The sequence below is a fragment of the Spea bombifrons genome, chromosome 2 (assembly GCF_027358695.1).
Source record: "Spea bombifrons isolate aSpeBom1 chromosome 2, aSpeBom1.2.pri, whole genome shotgun sequence".
Taxonomy (NCBI): Eukaryota; Metazoa; Chordata; class Amphibia; order Anura; family Pelobatidae; genus Spea; species Spea bombifrons.
In genome coordinates this window covers 141,411,668-141,438,927 of record NC_071088.1, presented here as the reverse complement: position 1 = coordinate 141,438,927, position 27,260 = coordinate 141,411,668, and the positions used below count along the sequence as shown (strand labels likewise).

General features: G+C 48.1%; 1 protein-coding gene, 7 non-coding genes and 20 pseudogenes across 8 annotated transcripts; 27 read left to right on the top strand and 1 right to left on the bottom strand.

Annotated features, from left to right (window-relative positions):
• Nucleotides 1-23: 23 nt before the first annotated feature.
• On the top strand, nucleotides 24-142 carry LOC128478919 (5S ribosomal RNA). The gene has a single exon (XR_008349817.1). It is a non-coding gene; the product is annotated as a 5S ribosomal RNA (ribosomal RNA).
• Nucleotides 143-476: 334 nt separating this feature from the next.
• Nucleotides 477-585, top strand: LOC128480532 (uncharacterized; annotated as a pseudogene).
• Nucleotides 586-1,249: 664 nt separating this feature from the next.
• LOC128480743 (uncharacterized) lies at nucleotides 1,250-1,357 on the top strand (annotated as a pseudogene).
• Nucleotides 1,358-1,606: 249 nt separating this feature from the next.
• LOC128480558 (uncharacterized) lies at nucleotides 1,607-1,725 on the top strand (annotated as a pseudogene).
• Nucleotides 1,726-1,926: 201 nt separating this feature from the next.
• On the top strand, nucleotides 1,927-2,045 carry LOC128478384 (5S ribosomal RNA). Its single transcript, XR_008349305.1, has one exon. It is a non-coding gene; the product is annotated as a 5S ribosomal RNA (ribosomal RNA).
• Nucleotides 2,046-2,294: 249 nt separating this feature from the next.
• On the top strand, nucleotides 2,295-2,403 carry LOC128480684 (uncharacterized; annotated as a pseudogene).
• A 186-nt stretch (nucleotides 2,404-2,589) lies between these two features.
• LOC128477781 (5S ribosomal RNA) lies at nucleotides 2,590-2,708 on the top strand. The gene has a single exon (XR_008348737.1). It is a non-coding gene; the product is annotated as a 5S ribosomal RNA (ribosomal RNA).
• A 6,618-nt stretch (nucleotides 2,709-9,326) lies between these two features.
• On the top strand, nucleotides 9,327-9,435 carry LOC128480701 (uncharacterized; annotated as a pseudogene).
• Nucleotides 9,436-9,674: 239 nt separating this feature from the next.
• LOC128480666 (uncharacterized) lies at nucleotides 9,675-9,783 on the top strand (annotated as a pseudogene).
• Nucleotides 9,784-10,098: 315 nt separating this feature from the next.
• LOC128480716 (uncharacterized) lies at nucleotides 10,099-10,206 on the top strand (annotated as a pseudogene).
• Nucleotides 10,207-10,389: 183 nt separating this feature from the next.
• On the top strand, nucleotides 10,390-10,498 carry LOC128480102 (uncharacterized; annotated as a pseudogene).
• A 297-nt stretch (nucleotides 10,499-10,795) lies between these two features.
• Nucleotides 10,796-10,914, top strand: LOC128479547 (5S ribosomal RNA). Its single transcript, XR_008350417.1, has one exon. It is a non-coding gene; the product is annotated as a 5S ribosomal RNA (ribosomal RNA).
• Nucleotides 10,915-11,115: 201 nt separating this feature from the next.
• On the top strand, nucleotides 11,116-11,234 carry LOC128480689 (uncharacterized; annotated as a pseudogene).
• Nucleotides 11,235-11,435: 201 nt separating this feature from the next.
• LOC128480688 (uncharacterized) lies at nucleotides 11,436-11,554 on the top strand (annotated as a pseudogene).
• Nucleotides 11,555-11,791: 237 nt separating this feature from the next.
• Nucleotides 11,792-11,910, top strand: LOC128479560 (uncharacterized; annotated as a pseudogene).
• Nucleotides 11,911-12,123: 213 nt separating this feature from the next.
• Nucleotides 12,124-12,232, top strand: LOC128480720 (uncharacterized; annotated as a pseudogene).
• A 195-nt stretch (nucleotides 12,233-12,427) lies between these two features.
• LOC128480164 (uncharacterized) lies at nucleotides 12,428-12,546 on the top strand (annotated as a pseudogene).
• Nucleotides 12,547-12,782: 236 nt separating this feature from the next.
• On the top strand, nucleotides 12,783-12,891 carry LOC128479712 (uncharacterized; annotated as a pseudogene).
• A 201-nt stretch (nucleotides 12,892-13,092) lies between these two features.
• LOC128479388 (5S ribosomal RNA) lies at nucleotides 13,093-13,211 on the top strand. The gene has a single exon (XR_008350269.1). It is a non-coding gene; the product is annotated as a 5S ribosomal RNA (ribosomal RNA).
• Nucleotides 13,212-14,824: 1,613 nt separating this feature from the next.
• Nucleotides 14,825-14,933, top strand: LOC128480721 (uncharacterized; annotated as a pseudogene).
• Nucleotides 14,934-15,113: 180 nt separating this feature from the next.
• Nucleotides 15,114-15,232, top strand: LOC128480516 (uncharacterized; annotated as a pseudogene).
• A 263-nt stretch (nucleotides 15,233-15,495) lies between these two features.
• LOC128479374 (5S ribosomal RNA) lies at nucleotides 15,496-15,614 on the top strand. Its single transcript, XR_008350255.1, has one exon. It is a non-coding gene; the product is annotated as a 5S ribosomal RNA (ribosomal RNA).
• Nucleotides 15,615-15,985: 371 nt separating this feature from the next.
• Nucleotides 15,986-16,094, top strand: LOC128480576 (uncharacterized; annotated as a pseudogene).
• A 757-nt stretch (nucleotides 16,095-16,851) lies between these two features.
• LOC128479513 (5S ribosomal RNA) lies at nucleotides 16,852-16,970 on the top strand. The gene has a single exon (XR_008350383.1). It is a non-coding gene; the product is annotated as a 5S ribosomal RNA (ribosomal RNA).
• Nucleotides 16,971-17,198: 228 nt separating this feature from the next.
• Nucleotides 17,199-17,317, top strand: LOC128480724 (uncharacterized; annotated as a pseudogene).
• A 196-nt stretch (nucleotides 17,318-17,513) lies between these two features.
• LOC128480284 (uncharacterized) lies at nucleotides 17,514-17,622 on the top strand (annotated as a pseudogene).
• A 286-nt stretch (nucleotides 17,623-17,908) lies between these two features.
• On the top strand, nucleotides 17,909-18,017 carry LOC128480273 (uncharacterized; annotated as a pseudogene).
• A 4,800-nt stretch (nucleotides 18,018-22,817) lies between these two features.
• Nucleotides 22,818-26,776, bottom strand: LOC128474439 (tyrosinase-like). The gene is made up of 4 exons (XM_053456776.1): nucleotides 25,994-26,776; nucleotides 24,584-24,794; nucleotides 23,751-23,892; nucleotides 22,818-23,087 (listed from the first exon to the last, which is right to left on the bottom strand). Exons 1-4 carry the CDS (start codon nucleotides 26,774-26,776, stop codon nucleotides 22,907-22,909), a joined length of 1,317 nt encoding a protein of 438 aa, XP_053312751.1. The 3' UTR covers nucleotides 22,818-22,906.
• Between the last annotated feature and the right edge of the window lie 484 nt (nucleotides 26,777-27,260).

Sequence of the window (27,260 nt, the reverse complement as noted above, 5' to 3'; positions counted from 1 at the left end):
GAAGTAAAATAAAACACTGTCACACCTGTGGCCATACCACCCTGAAAGCACCCGATCTCCTCTGATCTCAGAAGCTAAGCAGGGTTGGGCCTGGTTAGTACCTGGATGGGAGACCACCTGGGAATGCCAGGTGTTGTAGGCTTTTTCTTTTCTCACAGTCCGGGGAGAGCTTTTTGCCATGTGTTTCTTGCTCATCATCAAAGCTTTAAACCCTTGTTTGAACCTTCACACCTTCTCACCTTCTCACCTTCTCACCTTCTCACCTTCTCACCTTCTCACCTTCTCACCTTCTCACCTTCTCACCTTCTCACCTTCTCACCTTCTCTGTCATGTCCCAGGGCTTATAATTCTTTCTGTCTGACGACAAGCAGAAGCAGCAGCAGCAGCAGAAGCAGCAGCAGAAGCAGACGCAGAAGCAGAAGCAGAAGCAGCAGCAGCAGCAACAGAATAAGAGGAGTAAAATAAAAATCTTTCACATCTGCAGCCATACCACCCTGAAAGCACCTGATCTCAGGAACTAAGCAGGGTTGGGCCTGGTTAGTACCTGGATGGGAGACCGCCTGGGAATACCAGGTGTTGTAGGCTTTTAATTTTTTCTCACAGTCGGGGAGAGCTTTTTGCCATGTGTTTCTTGCTCATCATCAAAGCTTTAAACCCTTGTTTGAACCTTCTCACCTTCTCACCTTCTCACCTTCTCACCTTCTTACCTTCTCACCTTCTTACCTTCTCACCTTCTCTGTCCTGTCCCAGGGCTTATAATTCTTTCTGTCTGACGACAAGCAGCAGCAGCAGCAACAGCATAAGAGAAGTAGGATAAAAATCTTTCACACCTGCAGCCATACAACCCTGAAAGCGCCTGATCTCGGAAGCTAAACAGGCTTTTGCCTGTTTAGTACATGGATGGGAGACTGCCTGGAAATACCAGGTGTTGTAGGCTTTTTCTTTTCTCACAGTCCGGGGAGAGCTTTTTGCCATGTGTTTCTTGCTCATCATCAAAGCTTTAAACCCTTGTTTGAACCTTCTCACCTTCTCACCTTCTCACCTTCTCAACTTCTCTGTCCTGTCCCAGGGCTTATAATTCTTTCTGTCTGACGACAAGCAGAAGCAGCAGAAGGAGAAGCAGAAGAAGCAGCAGAAGCAGAAGCAGAAGAAGCAGCAGAAGCAGAAGCAGCAGAAGCAGAAGCAGCAGAAGCAGAAGCAGAAGCAGAAGCAGCAACAGAATAAGAGAAGTAAAACAAAAAGCTTTCACACCTGCAGCCGTACCACCCTGAAAGCGTCTGATCTCGGAAGCTAAGCAGGGTTGGCCTGGTTAGTACCTGGATGGGAGACCGCCTGAGAATACCAGGTGTTGTAGGCTTTTTCTTTTCTCACAGTCCGGGGAGAGCTTTTTGCCATGTGTTTCTTGCTCATCATCAAAGCTTTAAACACTTATTTGAACCTTCTCACCTTCTCTGTCCTGTCCCAGGGCTTATAATTATTTCTGTCTGATGACAAGCAGCAGCAGCAGCAGCAGCAGCAACAGCAGCAGCAGCAGCAGCAACAGCAGCAACAGCAGCAGCAGCAGCAGCAGCAACAGAATAAGAGAAGTAAAATAAAACACTTGCACATCTGTGGCAATGCCACCCTGAAAGTGCTTGATCTCGTCTGATCTCGGAAGCTAAGCAGGGTTGGTCCTGGTTAGTACCTGGATGGGAGACTGCCTGAGAATACCAGGTGTTGTAGGCTTTTTTTTTTCTCACAGTCCGGGGAGAGCTTTTTGCCATGTGTTTCTTGCTCATCATCAAAGCTTTAAACCCTTATTTGAACCTTCTCACCTTCTCTGTCCTGTCCCAGGGCTTATAATTCTTTCTGTCTGACGACAAGCAGCAGCAGCAGCAGCAGCAGCAGCAGCAGAAGAATAAGAGAAGTAAAATAAAAAACTTTCACACCTGCGGCCATACCACCCTGAAAGCGCCCGATCTCGTCTGATCTCGGAAGCTAAGCAGGGTTGGGCCTGGTTAGTACCTGGATGGGAGACCGCCTGGGAATACCAGGTGTTCTAGGCCTTTTCTTTTCTCACAGTCCGGGGGGAGCTTTTTGCCATGTGTTTTTTGCTCATCATCAAAGCTTTAAACCCTTGTTTGAACCTTCTCACCTTCTCTGTCCTGTCCCAGGGCTTATAATTCTTTCTGTCTGACGACAAGAAGAAGAAGCAGAAGCAGAAGCAGAAGCAGCAGCAGCAGCAGAAGTAGAAGCAGAAGCAGCAGAAGCAGCAGCAGCAGCAGAATAAGAGAAGTAAAACAAAAAGCTTACACACCTGCAGCCATACCACCCTGAAAGCGCCCGATCTTGGGAGCTAAGCAGGGTTGAGCCTGATTAGTACCTGGATGGGAGACCGCCTGGGAATACCAGGTGTTGTAGGCTTTTTCTTTTCTCACAGTCCGGGGAGAGCTTTTTGCCATGTGTTTCTTGCTCATCATCAAAGCTTTAAACCCTTATTTGAACCTTCTCACCTTCTCTGTCCTGTCCCAGGGCTTATAATTCTTTCTGTCTGACGACAAGCAGCAGCAGCAGCAGCAGAATAAGAGAAGTAAAATAAAAAACTTTCACACCTGCGGCCATACCACCCTGAAAGCGCCCGATCTCGCCTGATCTCGGAAGCTAAGCAGGGTTGGGCCTGGTTAGTACCTGGATGGGAGACCGCCTGGGAATACCAGGTGTTGTAGGCTTTTTCTTTTCTCACAGTCCGGGGAGAGCATTTTGCCATGTGTTTCTTGCTCATCAACAAAGCTTTTTTTTTTTTGTCAATTCTCCGTTTATTGAAAGTGAAACATGACAATGCACAATGTCACAGTAATGGTAAGGCACAGTGGTAAAAGGTACAGAGTACATCAACAAGAAAAACAGCAGAATCAGCAGCCATCGTTACAGAAGCAATCCGAAGAAGATGTTTCGGGAGAGTATCAAATAGCAGCTGAGCACCATGAGCAGACATAAACATAAAAACATGTGTCAAAGGCATAGAGCTACGCAATGGTCGTACGGAGCGGACATCAACGGAGACCAAAGTGGTCTAAAATAAAAATAAAAATAAACCAAACCAGACCGTGAGTGGCACAAAATCAAAATAAGGATAAGAAAACAATGAAATGGCTCATGAACAGAGACCTGAGGGGGGATAAGGAACCTGCCAACGTATACCTACAGCAGAGGAGGAACAGGGCGATCCTCCAGGGAGGAGATATAGGAGCGCCAATAGAACCACTTGAGCTCCACCGTATGATCCCGCCCCCTAGAGGCACCGGAAAGGACCTCCATCTGGTAAATGAATTCTACCCTGTTGAACCAGGCATCAAGAGAAGGGGGGTTGACGGACTTCCAGGATCTCGGAAGGGTGGTGAGCGCAGCATTAATCAAATGGAATGTGATAGATCCCTTATATGTATGGTACGGAATCTTGTTATAATGCAACAGGATAGAGGCCGGAGTGGCCATGAATGTAGGGTCTGACACTTCCCGAATTACCGCAGCCACCGCATTCCAAAAGGGCTTAATAACAGGGCAATCCCACCAAATGTGGAAAAGGGAGCCAGGATGGGAGTTACAACGCCAGCAAAGTGGAGAGATTTGGGGCAGGAATCTATGCAAATCAAGGGGAACCTTATACCACCGGGTAGCAATTTTGAAAAGGGTTTCCTGCACCCTACTGGACACGGTCCCTTTATGTACAATCATGAGCATCCTCTCCCAATCCTCCATAGAAAGGGCTAGTCCCAGATCACTCTCCCAGAAGCTGAAGTAGTAAGGTTTAGTAATGACCACCGGCGCAAGAAGAAGGGCGTATAGAACAGAGAGCAAGTGAGGGGGCTCCCGGGATTCGAGACACAATCGTTCAAAAGCGGTGGGAGAGCATGCACCACCAGCTAGAGCCCCGGACGAGGAAAGAAAATGCTTAAGTTGGTGGTAGAGGAAAAGGGTCAAAAAGGAGTTATGCACATTCCCCGTCAGCTCCGCCAAGGGTTTAAGAGCCAAGCCGCGTGTCACATGGCACACCCGTAAAACAGAGACTTCAGCAAGCGCTAGGGGCGCCAGGCGAGCAATATCCCTACCCGGTGCGAAGTCCGGATTGCCGGTGATGGGAAGCAAGGGGGAAGGGACAGACACAAGACCCCCCGCCCGCATTGCATGACCAAGAGCCTTCAAGGTGGGGCCAATTAGGGGATGGGGAGCATGCGCTACGCAGCGCTGTGGGTTAGGTACCCAAGGGAGGACAGCAATCGGGCAAGATATGGCAGCAGCCTCAACGGATACCCAAAGGCGGTTCGCCCCAACCGACCACTCGACAACACGCCGGAGGTGGGCCGCCCGCCAGTAAAGTTCCAGATTAGGGAGACCCAACCCCCCCTGCGTCTTAGGTCTTGTCAGATAAGAGAAAGAAAGTCTCGGCGGCCTGCCCTTCCATATGAAGCGGAGAAAGGCCCCATGACATTTACGGAAATAGGAGCGGGGAAGAAAGATAGGTAGAGTTTGAAAAAAATACAAAAAGCGGGGAAGAATGTTCATCTTTAGAACACTCACCCTCCCGAACCAGGACACATGAGGGAAAGCCCACCGGTGCAAATCAGCTAGGAGGGTGCGCAGGAGGGGATCAAAGTTGAGTTCCTTAATCTTAGACAAATCCGCAGGGATACGGACTCCTAAATATTTAATGCAATCCACCTTCCAACGAAAGGGCATAGTAGTGCGGATATGGCGAGAGAGTTCCGGGGTCAAACGAAACCCCATCACCTCGGACTTGGATAGATTAATCTTATAATTAGAAATAAAGAAGAAGTGGTCGAGGACCGAGAGCAGCGCAGGAAGGGAACGACCCGGATCAGATAACGTCACCAAGATATCATCAGCAAACAAGGAAATCACATGGGAACGGCCTGCAACAGTAATACCCGAGATGTCCGGGTGTGCACGGACCGCCACCGCAAGGGGCTCAACCACGAGGAGGAACAAAAGAGGGGAAAGGGGGCAACCCTGCCGTGTACCGTTAGCGAGCACAAACCGATCGGATTGAACGCCATTAACTGTGACCCGGGCAGACGGTGAAGAACACAAGGCATGCACACATGTCAGGAACCGAGAGCCTAAACCAATACCCTCCAAGACCCGGAACAAGAAGGGCCAAGAGACCCGATCAAACGCCTTTTCGGCGTCCATCGAGGCCAAAACCAGCGGGGTGCCAGAGTGATGGGCATGTGCCAACAGGTCGACGACCTTAATCGTGTTGTCTCGTGCCTCCCTCCCCGGCACAAATCCCACCTGATCCGGGTGGATCAGGCCAGGCAGAAGAGGACGGAGGCGGTTGGCAAGCACCTTAGCGAACAACTTAACATCAACGTTGATCAACGAAATCGGCCGGTAGCTGCTACACAGGTGAAAATTCTTATCAGGCTTAGGGATTACCACAATGCTAGCATCGAGCGCCCTAGGGTCAAAGGGCTCACCCCTGGCAATAGCGTTGAAATGGGTCACCAAATGGGGGCCTAATAGTGGAAGAAATTTTTTATAATAGACGGCAGAAAAGCCGTCTGGACCCGGACTCTTACCAGGTGGGGAATTTTTAACCGCAAGTTCAATTTCCGACAGAGTAATCGGGTCCTCTAGGAGTGCACTGTCTTCTGTAGCAAGAGCCCTGGGAAGATGTGCGGACAAAAAATCAGTGGTGGCCGCATGGATATCGCAACCCGGGCGCGGGTCCGAAGGGAGATTATAGAGAGATGAATAATACTGTTGGAAGCATTCAGCAATTTTGTGGGAATGAAAGTGAAGTGTATTATGACGATCACGAACCCTAGTCAGATAAGTCTGAGCCCTCTTTGCCCGCAGGGCTCGAGCCAGAAGCTTGCCCGGCTTATCGCCAAGCTCATAAAATAAATGACGCGTAAGCAGAAAATTACGCTTGATGCGCGTATCCAACAAAGACGCCAGGCGAGCGCGAAGGGTAGTAAGCTGAAGCTGTAAAGCCGGGAGAAGAGTAGCCTTATGACGCAATTCCAGAAGCGCAATTTGCTGAATCAGAGAAAGAACGCCCTCTGAGTGAACGCGCTTGGCCGCAGCCCCCATGCCGATCAAATGGCCCCTCACCACCGCCTTATGGGCCTCCCAAATAACCGACGCAGGAACGTCAGGTGTCAGATTGTCTGCGAAATAATGAGCAATATGAGAAGATAAAGTCGACACGTTATGGGGGTCGTCCAACAACGACTCATTAAGCCTCCAACTCCACCGGGGTCTAGGGAGAGCAGTCAGAGAGAGCCTCAGGAAAACCGGAGCATGATCGCTTATAGTAGTAGGACCTATCACAGCAGAGCGCAGGAAGGAGAGGTGAAAATGGGAGATAAAAAAAGTGTCTATCCTAGAGTACATGGCGTGGGGAGCAGAAAAGTGGGTATAATCCCGCTCTCCAGGATGCAGCGTCCTCCATGCGTCAATTAGTTGGTTGAATTTAAGGTGCTTGAGGACTTTACGAATGAGAGAGTATGGAAGCACCGGCCAGAGGAGGTATCCACCTGAGGGTCAAACACCATATTGAAATCTCCACCTAAGACCGTAACCCCCTCCTGGAAGTCCGCCAATTTATTAAGTATCGAAATAATATAACGACCCTGCGATTTATTAGGGGCATAGAGATTCGCCAGGGTAACCTTCTGGGAGCCAATATAACCTTTCACAAATATACAGCGCCCCTCATCGTCCCTCCAGTCCTCCAAAAGGCGGAACCGAACCCTCTTATGAATAAGGAGAGCCACCCCTTTAGTCTTCGAGGAAGTGGAACTGGAGAAGAAGGAGTGAGAGAAGTGCCTATCCAAAAGTCTATGTTCATGGCCCTGCCTAAAATGAGTCTCCTGAATAAAAGCTATGTGCGATTTGGAAGAGCGGAGGAAAGAACAAAGTTTGGAACGTTGTTCCGGTTTATTCAAGCCCCTTATATTGAGCGTCACCAATTGCAAGTGATCAGAAGACATAGTTAGGGCTGACATGTAGCCAAATTATGTGAGAGAAGCCACCACAGGTCTAACAAACCAAGAACAAAAAACAAAACAACATAACAGGAAAATAAACACATATGTGAAGTGTAGTGCATAGAGTGAAGATAGGCCACAGGATAACCTATCACCGCGACACTGAGTGTCGACAACGAGTGAGCTGGGGGACTTCAGGGAGTCCCAAAATCACTGTCCCAAGGAGGACAGGAGTGCTCGGGGGGGGGGGAAAGCCCACGAGAGCAGGAGAGAAAAGGCAGGTAAGAAAAGAAGAAAGAGTGAGAAGAGGAACAAGAAGGAAAAAGTAGGTCCCTGCTACACCGTCCGAAAGGGCAGAAAAAGAAAGACCCCAACCATTGGCCGGGGAAAAGGAGGAGAAACAGCAAGGAGAAAGGAGCGGAAAAAAGAGAAATGAGTGACACATCCGGACATAGGGAGCCAGAGCTAACCCCAAGCGAAGGGTTAGAACAAGCAAACCAGCTTAACCAGGACATCGAGATCAGATACCGATATACAGGGCCATCAAGCGGCCAGCCTCCGAAGGGTATATGTGGGTAGAGCAGTCAGTAGAACATGTAGGAAGGCGGCAGCCTCATCTGTAGACGGCGAGGCTCAAAAACATGTAAATAAAACATAAACGTATAGCGGAAAAAAGGAAAAACATGATAAAAAAAAACATAAATGCCGACGCGCAACGGGAAAACGACGGAAAATCATATAGAAAGAAAAATATTAATGCGAGTGCGATAAACGAAATACTCGAGCGGAGCAAGAGCCCCAGTCCACGATACCTGATCAGAGGTACAAACGACGGGTATAAACGCCGGCCGGTGCCGCATAAAGTTCAGCTGGAGGGAGGCGTAAAGCAGTCCCAAGTAGAAAATGGTCCGTGAGGACGAAGAGAGCGTCCAAATACTGCGGGAAGTGAGGATGGTCAACCGGTATCAGCCGATGTCGCTGGGGCACGTCTGGTCCTCTTCCTCCGATTGGAGTGCGGTATCCAGGAGGCAGCCGGGTCCAATAAAGGTGGGAGAGCCGCTGGAGCCGCATCCCAGTCAGGAACCTCAAGAGCAGGTAAGTGGAGATCCTCCAGGAAAGGCTTCAATTCACCAGGGTGTCGCAAGGTAAAGGTGTCGCCGTCCCGTCTGGCAAGCAGCATAAAAGGAAAACCCCACTGATAGGGAATGGCAGCTTCCCGGACCGCTGCTGTAAGGGGCCGCAACGCCCTTCGCTTCTGAAGGGTGAGCGGGGAGAGATCCTGGTAAATGGAGAGCTTCTCCCCTTCATATTCCACAGCGCCAGCGGTACGACAGGCCTTCAAAACCACCTCCTTGACCGTGTACTCATGAAAGCAGCACACCACATCCCTGGGTGGGGAGGATGGAGAACCCCTCGGTCGCAGAGCACGGTGGGCCCTATCGAAATGAATAGGGGCATCATCCGGTAACTTGAGGAGCGAGTTGAAAACCGACTGCAGCGTCTGGCGGAGCGACTCCGGAGTGACCGACTCAGGTAGGCCACGGATTCGGAGATTGTTTCTCCTACCCCGATTATCCAGGTCCTCCAGCTGACGTCGGAGTTGCAGAAAGGATTCGGTGTGTTCATGTAGAGCGGAGGAGTGAGCGTCAATCCGAGCACAGGCCGCCGAGTGGTTGTCCTCGAGAGCAAGCACACGATCTCCCAGGTGCTTCAGGTCGTGCTTGATTACCACGAGGTCGGCTCGGACGCCCTGAAGGGCCTGATCCAGCGAGGTGTCGATCAGGTCAGCTTTTGTCGGGAGCGCTTTAAGGGCCTCCTGCCACGAGGGTCCCGCAGCCAGCGAAGGTGGGTAGCTCGAGTCCTGGTCGCGAAGGCCGTCGTCCGAGCACTCGCTGACTTGACTGGCGGGAGACGGCGCCATCTTGGGCTCCGAGTCTCGGGAGTCGTGGTCTTGTGGAGCTTGGAAAAACGACCGGACAGACGGATTAGACGGTCTGTCCCTGGTCCCAGAGGCTCTGGGGGTCGTCCCCGCGCGGTTAGTCTTCCCCATCGGTCGGGTCTAGCGGAATGAATGCCGAAAAAGTCGGACGACGAGCAGAGCTACCAGCTTATGCAGCCATCTTCGCTGAGCGCTCGCTCCGCCCCCCCATCATCAAAGCTTTAAACCCTTATTTGAACCTTCTCACCTTCTCTGTCCTGTCCCAGGGCTTATAATTATTTCTGTCTGATGATGACAAGCAGCAGCAGCAGCAGCAGCAGCAGCAACAGCAGCAGCAACAGCAGCAACAGCAGCAACAGCAGAATAAGAGAAGTAAAATAAAACACTTTTACACCTGCGGCCATACCGCCCTGAAAGCGCCTGATTTTGGAAACTAAGCAGGGTTGGGCCTGGTTAGTACCTGGATGGGAGACCGCCTGGGAATACCAGGTGTTGTAGGCTTTTAATTTTTTCTCACAGTCCGGGGAGAGCTTTTTGCCATGTGTTTCTTGCTCATCATCAAAGCTTTAAACCCTTATTTGAACCTTCTCACCTTCTCTGTCCTGTCCCAGGGCTTATAATTATTTCTGTCTGATGATGACAAGCAGCAGCAGCAGCAGCAGCAGCAGCAGCAGCAGCAGCAGCAGCAGCAGCAGCATCATCATCATCATCATAAGGGAAGTAAAATAAAACACTTTCACACCTGCGGCCATACCACCCTGAAAGCCCCTGATCTTGGAGGCTAAGCAGGGTTGGGCCTGGTTAGTACCTGGATGGGAGACCGCCTGGGAATACCAGGTGTTGTAGGCATTTTCTTTTCTCACAGTCCGGGGAGAGCTTTTTGCCATGTGTTTCTTGCTCATCATCAAAGTTTTAAACCCTTATTTGAACCTTCTCACCTTCTCTGTCCTGTCCCAGAGGATATAACTATTTCTGTCTGACGACAAGCAGCAGCAGCAGCAGCAACAGCAGCAGCAGCAACAGCAACAGCAGCAACAGCAGCAGCAGCAACAGCAGCAGCAGCAGCAGCAACAGCAGCAGCAGCAACAGCAGCAGCAGCAATAGCAGCAGCAGCAACAGCAGCAGCAGCAACAGAATAAGAGAAGCAAAATAAAAATCATTCGCACCTGCGGCCATACCACCCTCAAATGCCTGATCTCGGAAGCTAAGCAGGGTTGGGCCTGGTTAGTACCTGGATGGGTGACCGCCTGGGAATACCAGGTGTTGTAGGCTTTTTCTTTTCTCACAGTCCGGGGAGAGCTTTTTGCCATGTGTTTCTTGCTCATCATCAAAGCTTTAAACCCTTATTTGAACCTTCTCACCTTCTCTGTCCTGTCCCAGGGCTTATAATTCTTTCTGTCTGACGACAAGCAGCAGCAGCAACAGAATAAGAGAAGTAAAATAAAAAGCTTTCACGCCTGCAGCCATACCACCCTGAAAGCACCTGATCTCGAAAGCTAAGCAGGGTTGGGCCTGGTTAGTACTTGGATGGGAAACCGCCTGGGAATACCTGGTGTTGTAGGCTTTTTCTTTTCTCACAGTCCAGGGAGAGCTTTTTGCCATGTGTTTCTTGCTCATCATCAAAGCTTTAAACCCTTATTTGAACCTTCTCACCTTCTCTGTCCTGTCCCAGAGCATATAACTATTTCTGTCTGACGACAAGCAGCAGCAGCAGCAGCAGAAGCAGCAGCAGCAGAAGCAGCAGCAGAAGCAGCAGCAGCAGAAGCAGCAGCAGCAGAAGCAGCAGAAGCAGCAGAAGCAGCAGAAGCAGCAGAAGCAGCAGAAGCAGCAGAATAAGAGAAGTAAAATAAAAACCTTTCATCCCTGCAACCATACCACCCTGAAAGTGCCTGATCTTGTCTGATCCCAGAAGCTAAGCAGGGTTGGGCCTGGTTAGTATCTGGATGGGAGACCGCCTGGGAATACCAGGTGTTGTAGGCTTTTTCTTTTCTCACAATCCGGGGAAAGCTTTTTGCCATGTGTTTCTTGCTCATCATCAAAGCTTTAAACCCTTATTTGAACCTTCTCACCTTCTCTGTCCTGTCCCAGGGCTTATAATTCTTTCTGTCTGACGACAAGCAGCAGCAGCAGCAGCAGCTGCAGCAGCAACAGAATAAGAGAAGTAAAATAAAAAGCATACACACCTGACGCCATACCACCCTGAAAGCACCCAATCTCGTCTGATCTCGGAAACTAAGCAGGGTTGGGCCTCGTTAGTACCTGACTGGGAGACCGCCTGGGAATACCAGGTGTTGTAGGCTTTTTCTTTTCTCACAGTCCGGGGAGAGCTTTTTGCCATGTGTTTCTTGCTCATCATCAAAGCTTTAAACCCTTATTTGAACCTTCTCACCTTCTCTGTCCTGTCCCAGGGCTTATAATTCTTTCTGTCTGACGACAAGCAGCAGCAGCAGCAGCAGCTGCAGCAGCAACAGAATAAGAGAAGTAAAATAAAAAGCATACACACCTGACGCCATACCACCCTGAAAGCACCCAATCTCGTCTGATCTCGGAAACTAAGCAGGGTTGGGCCTCGTTAGTACCTGACTGGGAGACCGCCTGGGAATACCAGGTGTTGTAGGCTTTTTCTTTTCTCACAGTCCGGGGAGAGCTTTTTGCCATGTGTTTCTTGCTCATCATCAAAGCTTTAAACCCTTATTTGAACCTTCTCACCTTCTCTGTCCTGTCCCAGGGCTTATAATTCTTTCTGTCTGACGACAAGCAGCAGCAGCAGCAGCAGAAGCAGCAGCAGCAGCAGCAGAAGCAGCAGCAGCAGCAGCAGCAGCAACAGAATAAGAGAAGTAAAATAAATAGCTTTCACACCTGCGGCCATACCACCTTGAAAGCGCCCAATCTCGTCTGATCTCAGAAGCTAAGCAGGGTTGGGCCTGCTTAGTACCTGGATGGGAGACCGCCTGGGAATACCAGGTGTTGTAGGCTTTTTCTTTTCTCACAGTCCGGGGAGAGCTTTTTGCCATGTGTTTCTTGTTCATCATCAAAGCTTTAAACCCTTATTTGAACCTTCTCACCTTCTCTGTCCTGTCCCAGAGCTTATAACTATTTCTGTCTGACGACAAGCAGCAGCAGCAGCAGCAGCAACAGCAGCAACAGCAGCAGCAACAGAATAAGAGAAGTAGAATAAAAAGCTTTCACGCCTGCAGCCATACCACCCTGACAGCGCTTGATTTCGGAAGCTAAGCAGGGTTGGTCCTGCTTAGTACCTGGATGGGAGACCGCCTGGGAATACCAGGTGTTGTAGGCTTTTTCTTTTCTCACAGTCCGGGGAGAGCTTTTTGCCATGTGTTTCTTGCTCATCATCAAAACTTTAAACCCTTATTTGAGCCTTCTCACCTTCTCTGTCTTGTCCCAGAGCTTATAATTATTTCTGTCTGACGACGACAAGCAGCAGCAGCAGCAGCAGCAACAGAATAAGAGAAGTAAAATAAAAAGCTTTCACACCTGCGGCCATACCACCCTGAAAGAGCCTGATCTCATCTGATCTCAGAAACTAAGCAGGGTTGGTCCCGGTTAGTACCTGGACGGGAGACCGCTTGGCAATACCAGGTGTTGTAGGCTTTTTCTTTTCTCACAGTCCGGGGAGAGCTTTTTGCCATGTGTTTCTTGCTCATCAAAGCTTTAAACCCTTATTTGAACCTTCTCTGTCCTGTCCCAGGGCTTATAATTCTTTCTGTCTGCAGCAGCAGCAGCAGCAGCAGCACCAGCAGCACCAGCAGCACCAGCAGCAGCAGCAGCAGCAGCAGCAGCAGCAGCAGCAGCAACAAAATAAGAGAAGTAAAATAAAAAGCTTTCACACCTGCGGCCATACCACCCTGAAAGCGCCTGATCTCGGAAGCTAAGCAGGGTTGGGCCTGGTTAGTACCTGGATGGGAGACCGCCTGGGAATACCAGGTGTTGTAGGCTTTTTCTTTTCTCACAGTCCGGGGAGAGCTTTTTGCCATGTGTTTCTTGTTCATCATCAAAGCTTTAAACCCTTATTTGAACCTTCTCACCTTCTCTGTCCTGTCCCAGAGCTTTTAACTATTTCTGTCTGACGACAAGCAGCAGCAGCAGCAGCAGCAGCAGCAGCAACAGAATAAGAGAAGTAAAATAAAAAGCTTTCACGCCTGCAGCCATACCACCCTGACAGCGCCTGATCTTGTCTGATCTCGGAAGCTAAGCAGGGTTGGGCCTAGCTAGTACCTGGATGGGAGACCGCCTGGGAATCCCAGGTGTTGTAGGCTTTTTCTTTTCTCACAGTCCGGGAAGAGCTTTTTGCCATGTGTTTCTTGCTCATCATCAAAGCTTTAAACCCTTATTTGAACCTTCTCACCTTCTCTGTCCTGTCCCAGGGCTTATAATTCTTTCTGTCTGACGACGACAAGCAGCAGCAGCAGCAGCAACAGAATAAGAGAAGTAAAATAAAAAGCTTTCACACCTGTGTGACAGAACCCTCCATCACTGGGGCCCCTGGAGAGGCCTGAGAGCCAGCCTCCTCCCTATCGACTATGGGCCCGGGCCTTGTAGAGACTTCTGTGTGTGGATACAGGGGTTCAGTCTGCTTATGTACCCCATGTTTTAGCACTCAGAGTCTCAGAACTGTAACGTCTGCTGGACATCCTGTGGTAGGAAGAAGCCTGATTGTCTTAGCATTGTTGATTGTATAGGTGTGAAGTGTTTCCCCTGTTATTGTGTGTTAGCCCTTGTCTTAAGACCCCCTGTAGGTATGACTAGGTGTCACTGCTGCATACCTAATTATCAATTACATAACAGGTAGCTGTTAATCCTGTGAGCTCCTGTTATCTCTGTGTCCCGGCCATTGTCTGTCTTAAGCCAATTATATGTCTATCGTCATTCCACGTCTACGTCCCCAGTTAATGTCATTTTTATGTCCTTCCCCCGGATATTGTGTTGCAGGATTTGATCTAATTACTTCCTTCCTGCCATGGTAATTAGATCATGTGATATTTGTCTTGCCCCTTTTCTTACTTGTGTATATATAGCTCTGTCTTTGGTTTTAATAAAGTAGTCCTGCTTTCACCTCAACATGAGTGTTGCCTGATGTTTGGGGTGGGCTGTAGCCACGCTGTGTAGCTAAGTTTCGGATAGCCACAGTGCCAATGCGGCTTCGGTGCAGCGACGTCCCTCCTTCTATCTACAACGCTGGTTCTGCCTGGTGCTGAAGGGGTTACTTATTGGTGTCCCGGCAGGAGGAAGCAACATTTGGCGGGAGTACCCGGTCGGGGTACAGGTTGGTCCCGTCACAACCTGCGGCCATACCACCCTGAAAGCGCCTGATCTCAGAAGCTAAGCAGGGTTGTACCTGGATGGGAGACCGCCTGGGAATACCAGGTGTTGTAGGCTTTTTCTTTTCTCACAGTCCGGGGAGAGCTTTTTGCCATGTGTTTCTTGCTCATCATCAAAATTTTAAACCCTTATTTGAACCTTCTCACCTTCTCTGTCCTGTCCCAGGGCTTATAATTCTTTCTGTCTGACGACAAGCAGAAGCAGCAGCAGCAGCAGCAACAGAATAAGAGAAGTAAAACAAAAAGCTTTCACACCTGTGGCCATACCACCCTGAAAGCGCCTGATTTCGGAAGCTAAGCAGGGTTGGTCCTGGATGGGAGACCGCCTGGGAATACCAGGTGTTGTATGCTTTTAATTTTTTCTCACAGTCCGGGGAGAGCTTTTTGCCATGTGTTTCTTGCTCATCATCAAAGCTTTAAACCCTTATTTGAACCTTCTCACCTTCTCTGTCCTGTCCCAGGGCTTATAATTCTTTCTGTCTGACGACAAGCAGCAGCAGCAGCAGCAGCAGCAGCAGCAGAATAAGAGAAGTAAAATAAAAAGCTTTAGCATCTGCAGCCATACCACCCTGAAAGCGCCTGGTCTTGGAAGATAAGCAGGGTTGGGCCTGGTTAGTACCTGGATGGGAGACCGCCTGGGAATACCAGGCGTTGTAGGCTTTTTCTTTTCTCACAGTCCGGGGAGAGCTTTTTGCCATGTGTTTCTTGCTCATCATCAAAGCTTTAAACCCTTATTTGAACCTTCTCACCTTCTCTGTCCTGTCCCAGGGCTTATAATTCTTTCTGTTTGACAAGAAGCAGCAGCAACAGAATAAGAGGAGTAAAATAAAAAGCTGTCATGGCTGCAGCTGTACCACCCTGAAAGCGCCCGATCTTGTCTGATCTCGGAAGCTAAGCAGGCTTGGGCCTGGTTAGTACCTGGATGGGAAACCGCCTGGGTATCCCAGGTGTTGTAGGTTTTTTCTTTTCTCACAGTCCGGGGAGAGCTTTTTGCCATGTTTCTTGCTCATCATCAAAGCTTTAAACCCTTATTTGAACCTTCTCACCTTCTCACCTTCTCACCTTCTCTGTCCTGTCCCAGAGCTTATAATTCTTTCTGTCTGACATGCAGCAGCAGCAGTAGCAGCAGCAGCAGTAGCAGCAGCAGCAGCAGCACCAGCAGCAGCAGCAGCAGCAGCAGCAGCAGCAGCAGAATAAGAGGTGTAAAATAAAAAACTTTCATGCCTGCAGCCATACCACCCTGAAAGCACCTGATCTTGTCTGATCTCGGAAGCTAAGCAGGCTAAGGCCTGGTTAGTACCTGGATGGGAGACCGCCTGGGAATACCAGGTGTTGTAGGCTTTTAATTTTTTCTCACAGTCCGGGGAGAGCTTTTTGCCATGTGTTTCTTGCTCATCATCAAAGCTTTAAACCCTTATTTGAACCTTCTCACCTTCTCTGTCCTGTCCCAGGGCTTATAATTCTTTCTGTCTGACGACAAGCAGCAGCAGCAGCAGCAGCAGCAACAACAGCAGCAGCAGCAACAGCAACAGCAGCAGCAGCAACAGCAGCAGCAGCAACAGCAACAGCAGCAACAGCAACAGCAGCAACAGCAACAGCAGCAACAGCAACAGCAGCAACAGCAACAGCAGCAACAGCAACAGCAGCAACAGCAACAGCAGCAACAGCAACAGCAGCAACAGAATAAGAGAAGTAAAATAAAAAGCTATCACGCCTGCAGACATACCACCCTGAAAGCGCCTGATCTTGGAAGTGAAGCAGGGTTGGGCCTGGTTAGTACCTGGATGGGAGACCGCCTGGGAATACCAGGTGTTGTAGGCTTTTTCTTTTCTCACAGTCCGGGGAGAGCTTTTTGCCATGTGTTTCTTGCTCATCATCAAAGCTTTAAACCCTTATTTGAACCTTCTCACCTTCTCTGTCCTGTCCCAGAGCTTATAATTCTTTCTGTCTGACAAACAGCAGCAGCAGCAGCAGCAACAGAATAAGAGGAGTAAAATAAAAAGCTTTCATGCCTGCGGCCATACCACCCTGAAAGCGCCTGATCTTTTCTCACAGTCCGGGGAGAGCTTTTTGCCATGTTTCTTGCTCATCAAAGCTTTAAACTCTTATTTGAACCTTCTCACCTTCTCTGTCCTGTCCCAGAGCTTATAATTCTTTCTGTCTGACATGCAGCAGCAGCAGCAGCAGTAGCAGCAGCAGCAGCAGTAGCAGCAGCAGCAGTAGCAATAGCAGCACCAGCAGCAGCAGCAGCAACCGAATAAGAGGAGTAAAATAAAAAGCTTTCACGCCTGCAGCCATACCACCCTGAAAGTGCCTGGTCTCCGAAGCTAAGGTGGCTAAGGCCTGGTTAGTACCTGGATGGGAGACCGCCTGGGAATACCAGGTGTTGTAGGCTTTTTCTTTTCTCACAGTCCAGGGAGAGCTTTTTGCCATGTGTTTCTTGCTCATCAAAGCTTTAAACCCTTATTTGAACCTTCTCACCTTCTCTGTCCTGTCCCAGGGCTTATAATTCTTTCTGTCTGACGACAAGCAGCAGCGGCAGCAACAGAATAAGAGAAGTAAAATAAAAAGCTTTCACACCTGCAGCCATACCACTCTGAAAGCGCCTGATCTTGTCTGATCTCGGAAGCTAAGCAAGGTTGGGCCTGGTTAGTACCTGGATGGGAGACCGCCTGGGAATATCAGGTGTTGTAGGCTTTTTCTTTTCTCACAGTCCGGGGAGAGCTTTTTGCCATGTGTTTCTTGCTCATCATCAAAGCTTTAAACCCTTATTTGAACCTTCTCACCTTCTCTGTCCTGTCCCAGGGCTTATAATTCTTTCTGTCTGACGACAAGCAGCAGCAGCAGCAGCAGCAGCAACAGCAGCAGCAGCAGCAACAGCAGCAGCAGCAACAGAATAAGAGGAGTAAAATAAAAAGCTTTCACACCTGCGGGCATACCACCCTGAAAGTGCCTGATCTCGTCTGATTTTAGAAGCTAAGCAGTCTTGGGCCTGGTTATTATCTTGATGGGAGACCGCCTGGGAATACCAGGTGTTGTAGGCTTTTTCTTTTCTCACAGTCCGGTGAGAGCTTTTTGCCATGTGTTTCTTGCTCATCATCAAAGCTTTAAACCCTTATTTGAACCTTCTCACCTTCTCACCTTCTCACCTTCTCTGTCCTGTCCCAGAGCTTATAATTCCTTCTGTCTGACAAGCAGCAGCAGCAACAGAATAAGAGGAGTAAAATAAAATGCTTTTACACCTGCGGCCATACCACCCTGAAAGCGCCCGATCTCGGAAGCTAAGCAGGGTTGGGCCTGGTTAGTACCTGGATGGGAGACCGCCTGGGAATACCAGGTCTTGTAGGCTTTTTCTTTTCTCACAGTCCGGGGAGAGCTTTTTGCCATGTGTTTCTTGCTCATCATCAAAGCTTTAAACTCTTATTTGAACCTTCACACCTTCTCACCTTCTCACCTTCTCTGTCCTATCCCAGAGCTTATAATTCTTTCTGTCTGACAAGCAGCAGCAGCAGCAGCAGCAGCAGCAGCAACAGCAGCAGCAGCAACAGCAGCAGCAGCAACAGCAGCAGCAGCAACAGCAGCAGCAGCAACAGCAGCAGCAACAGAATAAGAGGAGTAAAAAAAAATTCTTCCACACCTGCAGCCATACCACCCTGAAAGCCCCCGATCTTGGAAGCTAAGCAGGGTTGGGCCTGGTTAGTACCTGGATGGGAGACCGCCTGGGAATACCAGGTGTTGTAGGCTTTTTCTTTTCTCACAGTCCGGGAACATACATTTTCTTCCTTGCCATGACATGTTAATGTCTGATTAAGCCGTGCCTCCTGTCTAATAATTTACCGCACCTAGAAGGTTCCATTTCACATTTGTTTTGCCAGATAGATTGAAAGCGAAAGCTTAAGCTTTGTTTGTGTGATGCCCTGGTGGTATAGCGGTGCGCATAGCTCTCTTCGAAGTTGACCTCGGTTCAATTCCTGGTCAACGCTTGTCACCTGGATGCAGGCCCGGACTGGGACAAAAAATAGGCCCGGGCATTTAAGCCTGAGCAGCCCATATTTATTTATTTATTGTTAAAGCCCACCCTTCATGTACCATCTTTGCATTTAATCATTCACACAAATCATTAACACATTCATTAATGCAGTCTCACAAATCATTCAAGCAATTCATCCACACATGAATTCATTAATTGTCATACGCATTCACACAATTCATCCACACATTTATTCATTCATGCTCATACGCATTCACACTACCCCCTCTCATCATCTTATCTGCCCCTTCTCACTATGTTCCCCCTTTTCACTATGTAAACCCCTTCCCCACTTATCAATATGTACCGCCTCTATCTAACCCCTCTCCCCCTTTCTCACTACCTAACCCCCCTCTGCCCCTTCTCACTGCAGCCCCCTCCCTCACCCTACTTACCTTGTTGCCAGAGCAAGCAGCAACTGCGACCGCGCCTGTGGCAGGGCAGGATTGACTTAGGGGCTGATGGAGCTGCAGCTCCAGGCTAGTACCTTAAAATATGGCCGCATTAAGGCAGAGCCCCTTAAGCCCGCCGCAACTGCAACCGGGTCCGCCACTCTAAGGCAGAGCCGGCCTTAGGTGTTCTGGCGCCCTGTGCGGACTACTCCTCTGGTGCCCCCCCATCCCAAAAAAAGAAAGGAATAAAAACTTGTAACAAAACTCCCCTTTCTCACTATCTATCCCCCTGTATCACTATCTACCACCTCTGCCTCTTCTCACTGTTATCATTATATACTGAGGCAGACATTGACGGTGGTACAGCATAATACTTATCACTATATACTGAGGCAGAAATTATGGTGGTACAGCATAACACCTACCACTATATACTGAGCCAGACAATGACGGTGGTACAGCATAACACCTATCACTATATACTGAGGCACACATTGACAGTGGTACAGCGTAATCCCTATCACTATACATTGAGCCAGACATTGACAATAGTGCAGCATAACACCAATCACTATATACTACGCCAAACATTGATGTGGTGTAGGCCTACCACTTCATTGTCTGGCTTAGTAGTAGGGATGCACCGAAACGAATTCTGGACTGAAACCGAAAATGCAGCATTTACCTGTCCGAAACCGAATATGACCTCCCCACACCATAAAAAAATCTAACACTTTTATTTAAAGTAAGTAACACACCAAAATAGGACAAAACAATTAAAAAACAATATTATATGTATATATATATGATTGTTAACAGCAATCACATTCCTATCATGCCCAGGCATACCCAGATTCCAGGATGTACTCGCAGACTTGGCATGATAGGAGTATGATTGCCCTATCTACCCCTTCTCACTCCCTTCTGCCCCATCTACCCCTTCTCACTCCCTTCTCCCCTATCTACCCCTTCTCACTCCCTTCTCCCTTTCTACCCTCTTTCCCCCGTCTCACGCCCTTTTCCCTATCTACCCCCTCCTAACTATCTACCCTCTCCCTCTTTGAAGTTCACTTACCTTTCAGGAGTCCTGCGGTGGGGGTGCAAGGCCTCTGCCTCCCAGCTCTGCCACTGTATGGAACAGTATAGAGTGATGGGAGTTATGATGTACTTTTAGAGCATAATTAGATCATGAAAAAGACATTGGAAATGGTACAGCATAACACCCATCACTCTCACACACTTACCAATCCACACATATATACCAATCCACACATATATACCAATCCACACGTATACCAATCCACACGTATACCAATCCACACGTATACCAATCCACACGTATTTACCAATCCACACGTATGCCAATCCACACACATATACCAATCCACACACATACCAATCCACACGTATACCAATCCACACGTATACCAATCCACACGTATACCAATCCACACGTATGCCAATCCACACGTATGCCAATCCACACGTCTACCAATCCACACGTATACCAATTCACACATATATACCAATCCACACATATATACCAATCCCCACATATATACCAATCCACACATACACCAATCCACACATATATACCAATCCACACATATATACCAATCCACACATATATACCAATCCACACATACACCAATCCACACATATATACCAATCCACACATATATACTAATCCACTCTCACTGAATATTTTCCTACCTTTCCTCTTTTCTCCTTACAGCTCCTTTTCCTCCTCTTCGCTCCTCTTCTTCAGTTCTTCTGTCTTCTCTGTCTTCTTCCGGTTCAGAGGGCAACAGCTGCTGTGCGCCGGGGTTTGTTGTCAGATCCCGGCGCACAGCAGCTGTTGCCGTGCAGATCACAAGGGAGCGGTATCGGAGGTCTTTAACAGACCTCCGGCTCCCTTGAGTGATTTTAAGCCGGGTTGAACCCGGCTTAAAATCACTCAAGGGAACCGGAGGTCTGTTAAAGACCTCCGATACCGCTCCCTTGCGAACCTGCTCCTCCAGCGGCGGACATTACTGTCCGTCTCTGGAGGGGTGCCGAGTGCCGCAAGTTGGCACCCCCTGATGAGCGGCACCCGGTGCGTACCGCCCCCCGCCCCCTAGAGTGTGATGCCCTGTGCGGTCGCACACCCCAAAGGCCGGTCCTGCTCTAAGGGGCCGGGAAGCCCCCACCAGGGCCGGCCTTAGGGGTCTGCGGCCGCACAGGGTTTAAATTAAAACATCTGGGTTTTTTTTCAACTTTATTTAACATCCTCCATGTTAAATAAAGTTAAACTTTATTTAACATGGAGGATGTTAAATAAAGTAAAAAAAAAACCCGATGTTTTAATTTATACCCTGTGCGGCCGCAGACCCGTAAGGCCGGCCTTGGTGGGGACTTCCCGGCCCCTTAGAGTGGCGGACCCGGTAGGTAGGGTAGGGGCCTGGAGCTGCAGCTCCATCAGCCCCTAAGTCAATGCGGCCCTGCCGTGGCCCGGCCCACCGGGCAAATGCCCGGTGTGCCCGATGGCCAGTCCGGGCCTGCCTGGATGTGTTTATTAATGATACTTAAGGTATTCACTTAAAAGCACTTAAATTAACGGACAACCATTAGGCTGAAGCTCTTGTACGGGTGATACGTTGGTAGTATAGTGGTGAGCGTAGCTGCCTTTCAAACAGGTGAACCAGGTTTGATTTGTGGCCAACGCACAGTCTCTGCATGTATTAAAGTTGCTTAAGTTTATTACATAAATGTGCTTATATTATGGGCGACGCGTTACGTTTTTGTACCTCTAACCATAGCAGATACGCTTTCTCAAAAAAAGCATCAGCCAAATCATTTCTCACAGAGCAGAATCCTTTCTTTTGCCATGATATCCTGTAACTATTAACCCCTTAAGCACAATGGGTGGTCCCTAAACCCATAGAAAACAATGCATTTTGAGCCCGTACATGTACGGGCTTTGTCATTAAGGGGTTAAACTAGGCAGTCACCTAATTGTCCTTCCTTGCCAAGACATGTAAACGTCTGATTGAGCTGTGCCTCCTCTCTTTGATTGAATGTGATACCCGTGTGGTGCGTTGGTGGCGTAGCGGTGAGCATAGCCGCCTTCCAAGCAGTGGGCCTAGGTTCACATCCTCGTGAATCTGGTGTTGATGAGGGCTGTGAGCAAGGGACAGGGATAGGGTTTTCTGCCAATGCCAGCCGGGTTGTTAATAATGTTTATTAACTGTTGTGTTGGCTTAAAACAATTTACACATTAAAAAGAAATATTTTAAAAATATTACTGTTAGTGTCATGGTACAGAAGGCGAAGCTAACAGCGCCGTGGCCAATAAAATTATCCAAAGAATAATTTGAAAATTCCCTTGTTTCATGAAATTATATCCTAAACATGCGTCCTGGTGTTTCTTGAGCCCTCTATATGTACCTCACAAACATTACAGCTTCCCAGTGTAATGATCACACAATATCTTAAGTGAATTTAAACAATTAGATTTTAATGAATTGGATCAAAATCAATTACAATCAACAGATTTTCTGATTTTTTTTTTACCAAGATGACGTAAGTGTTGGCATGAAGCAATGAAATACAATTTTTATAATCATTCATTAAAATGCCTTTTCAAGTTCCTGTGCCTCAACTCCTCCCCCACCCTTCTCCACTGAAAGCAGGGAGCATACTGCAGTATGCTTCTTGCACATGCTCAGTATAAACTACAGTCCATGGGACCTGAGCTCCCTTTGAAATCAATGGATGTAGCAGCAGTAGCCAATCACATGTATGCTCTCTGAACACTGACTTTTGCTAGCATGCATGCTAGTGGCTGCTGTATCGGGCTGTGCTACAGAGCCTGTACAGCTTCCTGGTATCAGTAGAGGCAGCAGGGAAGGGTTAAATGGACATAAGTAGTGAGCTGGTTGGACTGAAATTTGATTGTAGCGGTATTGTTCTGTGATTGGCCGAAACCTGATTACATGATTGGTTTTATCATTAATGGTTGTAATATGGCCTCTGTGTTTTGCATCAAATCCTGCACTTTGATTTAGTAAATTTTAATTTCTATTTTTAGCATTTAATCTGTAGTTTTGTGCCTGCAAATAATAACTCCAACATATTCTGGGTCCATATACAGAACACTCTGTAATCCACAATTTATTTTAATTCTAAACATTAATCTATCCTTTTTTTACTCTACTGTCCTGATTTCCGTACTAGAAGTGATTATAAAAAGAGTAGTCATATCCCAGGGCTATGCTCGTTGTGAGGTAATCTCTGGTCACGCAGCAGGGGAAAAATGGCGGCATGCATTCATTAGGCCCGTGGCCATAGATGGTGTTGGGTGGATACTCAGCCGGGGTGACACCGTATCTACGGATCCACACTTCAAAGATCCTGCAAAGAGACCAAAAAAAAGGGAGAATGCCTATCAGATGCTTAACGCCACGAAACGTGTGGAGGAAAAGGCCCCAGGATAATAGTCAATGCATTATTATTAACACATTAACACCCAGCAATTCATGTACGAGCCACGCAGCCACGAGCCATGTGAAAAAAAATCACAACTGATTCACCACAGACAATTTACGGAAATCGGCAGATTAAAAGTTCTTTTTTTGCAATAAATTTTGCCCCCCCCTTCAAAAAAATGAAAAATGGGTGATATTACAGATGGCAGTTTAACGATTCCCCTCCAATACTGCCCATTTAACCCTTTAGCCTCTGACTGTCTCATTGACGGTTCACTCTAATAGTGGGACCCCCAACCGTTAGTCTATGCACTCACCTGGGCACTAAAAATGTACCAATCCTCAAACAAACTAATGAACAATAAATTGTCCAGGATTGGGTCATGTGGTCACCCTAGATGTGGGACCTAAAATTTCAGCCAATTTTAGTAATCTAAGCAAAAGTTGCGTGAAGATTTTTAATAAATAAGGCGGGTCTTCCTCAGACTTAAATATAGAAGCAACCATCGTGGTTCCATAATGCCATGCGCCATGTCTTCTTGTTTATATCACTTCCGCCATTGCCTATGTTTCACGCAGAGACACATACTTGTCAACGAAAGCGTGGTGCAAATAAAACATGGGGTCATTGGCCGAGATGGGAACTTGAGTCATGGTGCCCCCACAGTAGACATGGAACAGGTTGTGCAGCCCTGTCGTTCTGGTCACCCCATCCACAGCAGACATGAAACCTAAAGGACAAGAGAAGAGGCATTGTGCATTGACTCATATGATGGGGGCAGTTGGGGCAAATCCTAAAAACTGAGTGTCAGACTGGTTTTACCCCTTCTGGGAAACAGAAATTGTCATGAATGTCCACACATGAGAGCTTCACCTCATCTCCCCTTTTATCCCAGCCCCAAATGAGTGCGCTGCATCCACATGATCAGAACACACGGGACGTGGCCCATGACGGAAACCGACACACTTTTACCATAATCTCTTCCATGTATCAACCGCGGGAGGCGGGAGGCCGATTTCCATGCTGAATCGATTCAGAAACTTGAAATATTACATTTGCCAAAAACAGTCCAAATGAGGCAGGAAACGATTGCATCTCTGTCACAGGAATTACAATTTATTGACCTTGAGAAGCCCTTCCAAGTTCTTCCCTTAGCAAGGAGTCTATTTACCAAGCTCTGCTGACCCGTTGCTATGGTCTGAAATGCTGCGGTAATAGTCGCTCTTATTAATAAATAGTCACTAAATACACATTCTCCGCATAACCCCCCCCCACACACACACACACGTGTCCCCACACGGTGTCCCCACACGGTGTCCCCACACGTGTCCCCACACGTGTCCCCACTTTCACCTCATTAGCGTAATTCTTCGATCTTCTGCGTATGGGGATTTATCATTCATATAGTCTGCAGCTTTTACCTTCCAGGATGTTGCGGAAGGACCGTGTTGAGGATGGATCATATGGGAATGTATCGTAAGTGCTGTAGGTAAGTGCCCTGTCCACGTCGGCCCCTGTAGGTTTTCGGGAAAAGGGATGATAACCAGGTTTCCTGGTGATCTTTGCACGTTCGCAAATGCAGTCTGACATCACGCAATACTGGTCATCGAAGTCGTACTCGGCGCATATAGCCTGCAAAAAGAATTAGTGGTTGGCACTTGGAGAACGAGTGAATTCTAGTAATCCGCTTAGGGTAATGGTTACTGAATCTGAAGCTAGTACCCCAATCAGAACCCCCCCCCCAGCTCATAGGCCTGCGGGAGATGTGTTGGCCCAAGCCCTATACTCATGAGAGATTTCCAGGAGATCCAATGAGACCCCAGGAGACACGAGCAGAAGGCACGCCTGTTGATTTCAATTTGCATACTTTTTCTTACACTGATTTGTTGCTTCAAGAAGCCAAAAAAGGCACAAGCAAAAGCAAGAGCTCTGAAGCTGCAGCTTCTCCTACAGGCCAGTGAGAGTAAAGAATGGAGCATCCATTGTTCATTGGTTGGGGCTGTATGAGAGACCCGACTGTCCCTTTACTTAGTTATCAGTAAGTTCATCGTGAGCAGAAGTTTAAACCCTACACCGTTTGGTTCCATTTACAAAAAGAGAAACTCAAGGTCATTAATACAAAATGAAAAAGCTAAGAGCCCCGAACAGCCGCGGGAGCCTCGAAAGAAAACATTTAGATTCCCTATATATATCTATATCTATATATCTCTATCTATATCTCTCTCTATATATATATCTATTATCCTTTCCAGAGTAGGGCACCCTAGCTCCCCTCTTCTGGGGAGTGGCTTATTCAAGGGGCAGTGCTAGTGGCATATAGGGGTGGACCTATCCCCAGTTGGCCTTTAGTGGGAGGAGTTAGTCCAGAGAGTGCTACACATACACTACTACTAAGCACTTCATTAGCTTAAAGGTACTGCCCGGTGTTAGCGTGAAAGTAGGCCTTTAAATACGGTATGTTATTTAGGAGACCTTTTTTCATGGCGTAACTAAACTTGTATTAATACAGCACTAGTTTAGCCCGATTCAATCTACAAGGTCCAAACTAGCAAGAATCAGTCAAAAAATGAAGTTTTACTTTACAGAAAGTATGGTAGATAACAGCCTCCCAGCAGAGGTGGTAGAGGGTAATACAGCGAGGGGATTAAACATGCATGGGATAGACATACGGCTCCTGAATCTAAGACAAGACCAACGACTGATTACGGTCTTTATAGAAGGAAAAATGGGCGACTAGGCGGGCTGACGGGGTCTGATCTGCTGACAAGTTCTGGGTTTCAAATTGTACGTAAGCTAAGATTCGCCACATTTAAGAAGAACGCTTCACTCACCCTCCAAGTGGAGAAAACGGAGTATTTGCTTAGCGCTCCCTGCTTGTCAGAGTCACCCAAAAAGGGATCAGTGCAGATGGGACAATTACTGTCAAATCGCCAGTCATAGTAGGGAACCGCAAAGGTTGGGTCACTGAGACAGATCTGCATCAGATGCTCGAAGAAGAGGAGGAATTTGCGATGCCAGGGGAGGAAGGCTGAGGAGGAGTGAGCAAAGTTAATGGTGAAGAAGATCTGGCTGTTATTAACCATGGGTTTGATAGCGTAGTAATGGGCAAAGCAGGCGATATCGTAGTAAGAGGCATCCTTGAATTTGAAGGCGTCCTGGTGGAGTCGGTCTCCGGTGGTCAGGATGACGTACTCCTTGCTGATCACAGTCTTGCAGTAATGTAACTTGGCGAACAGAGTCGTCCTCTCGGGCACCGAATACTCGCGGATTTCCCGTCTCACTATGACTAAGCGAGTTGAACAGGTTGGCCCTGTGTATCCAGACTTGCAGTACCCGCAGTTGTAGCCATCATAGTTGGCTTTGCACAAGCAAGTGGTATTGAAGTGATGATCTGGCCAGCTGTATCGGTCATCATACCAAAGATGAATGACTCCTGCTGCCCTCCTTTGTGTATTTGGTCGGCATTCTCCCCTCCCAGAGCTCAATCCACAAGGACTCCCATTGTAATCAGGACAACATACTTTGTTCTTAAGGTTAGATTCTGAGATGCACGCTCTGGGAAATATGGCATTCACTGCACCAACGAAGAGAAGTGGGGCCACCAACAGCATCATGGCTCCTCAACGGGACGACGCTTCACCTGCAGAGGATAAACATGATTTAGTACATCTTATGGATTTACCCTGCCGTGAATACTAGGAATGCACAACTCCAGCCCCTGAGGGCTGTAAACGGGCCAGGGGTTCTGTGTGTCCCGAGTAGCTTAATGGGTTTTAAATTCAAGCTCAAGCTGGGATAATCGAAAATTGAGACCCTGGAGAACTGGGGTTTGTGAACTACTGGTGTAACCAATCGGTACAAGGGAAGTGTTACGTGGACCCACTGCCGGCAGCCAGCGGGCAGCCAGCATGTCCCAAGTGGATGGAAATGCCTGCATTTGGGGGTTATATGACTGTATACAGCGCTGGGGGTTATATTACTGTATACAGCACTGGGGGTTATATTACTGTATACAGCGCTGGGGGGTTATATTACTGTATACAGCGCTGGGGGTTATATTACTGTATACAGCGCTGGGGGTTATATTACTGTATACAG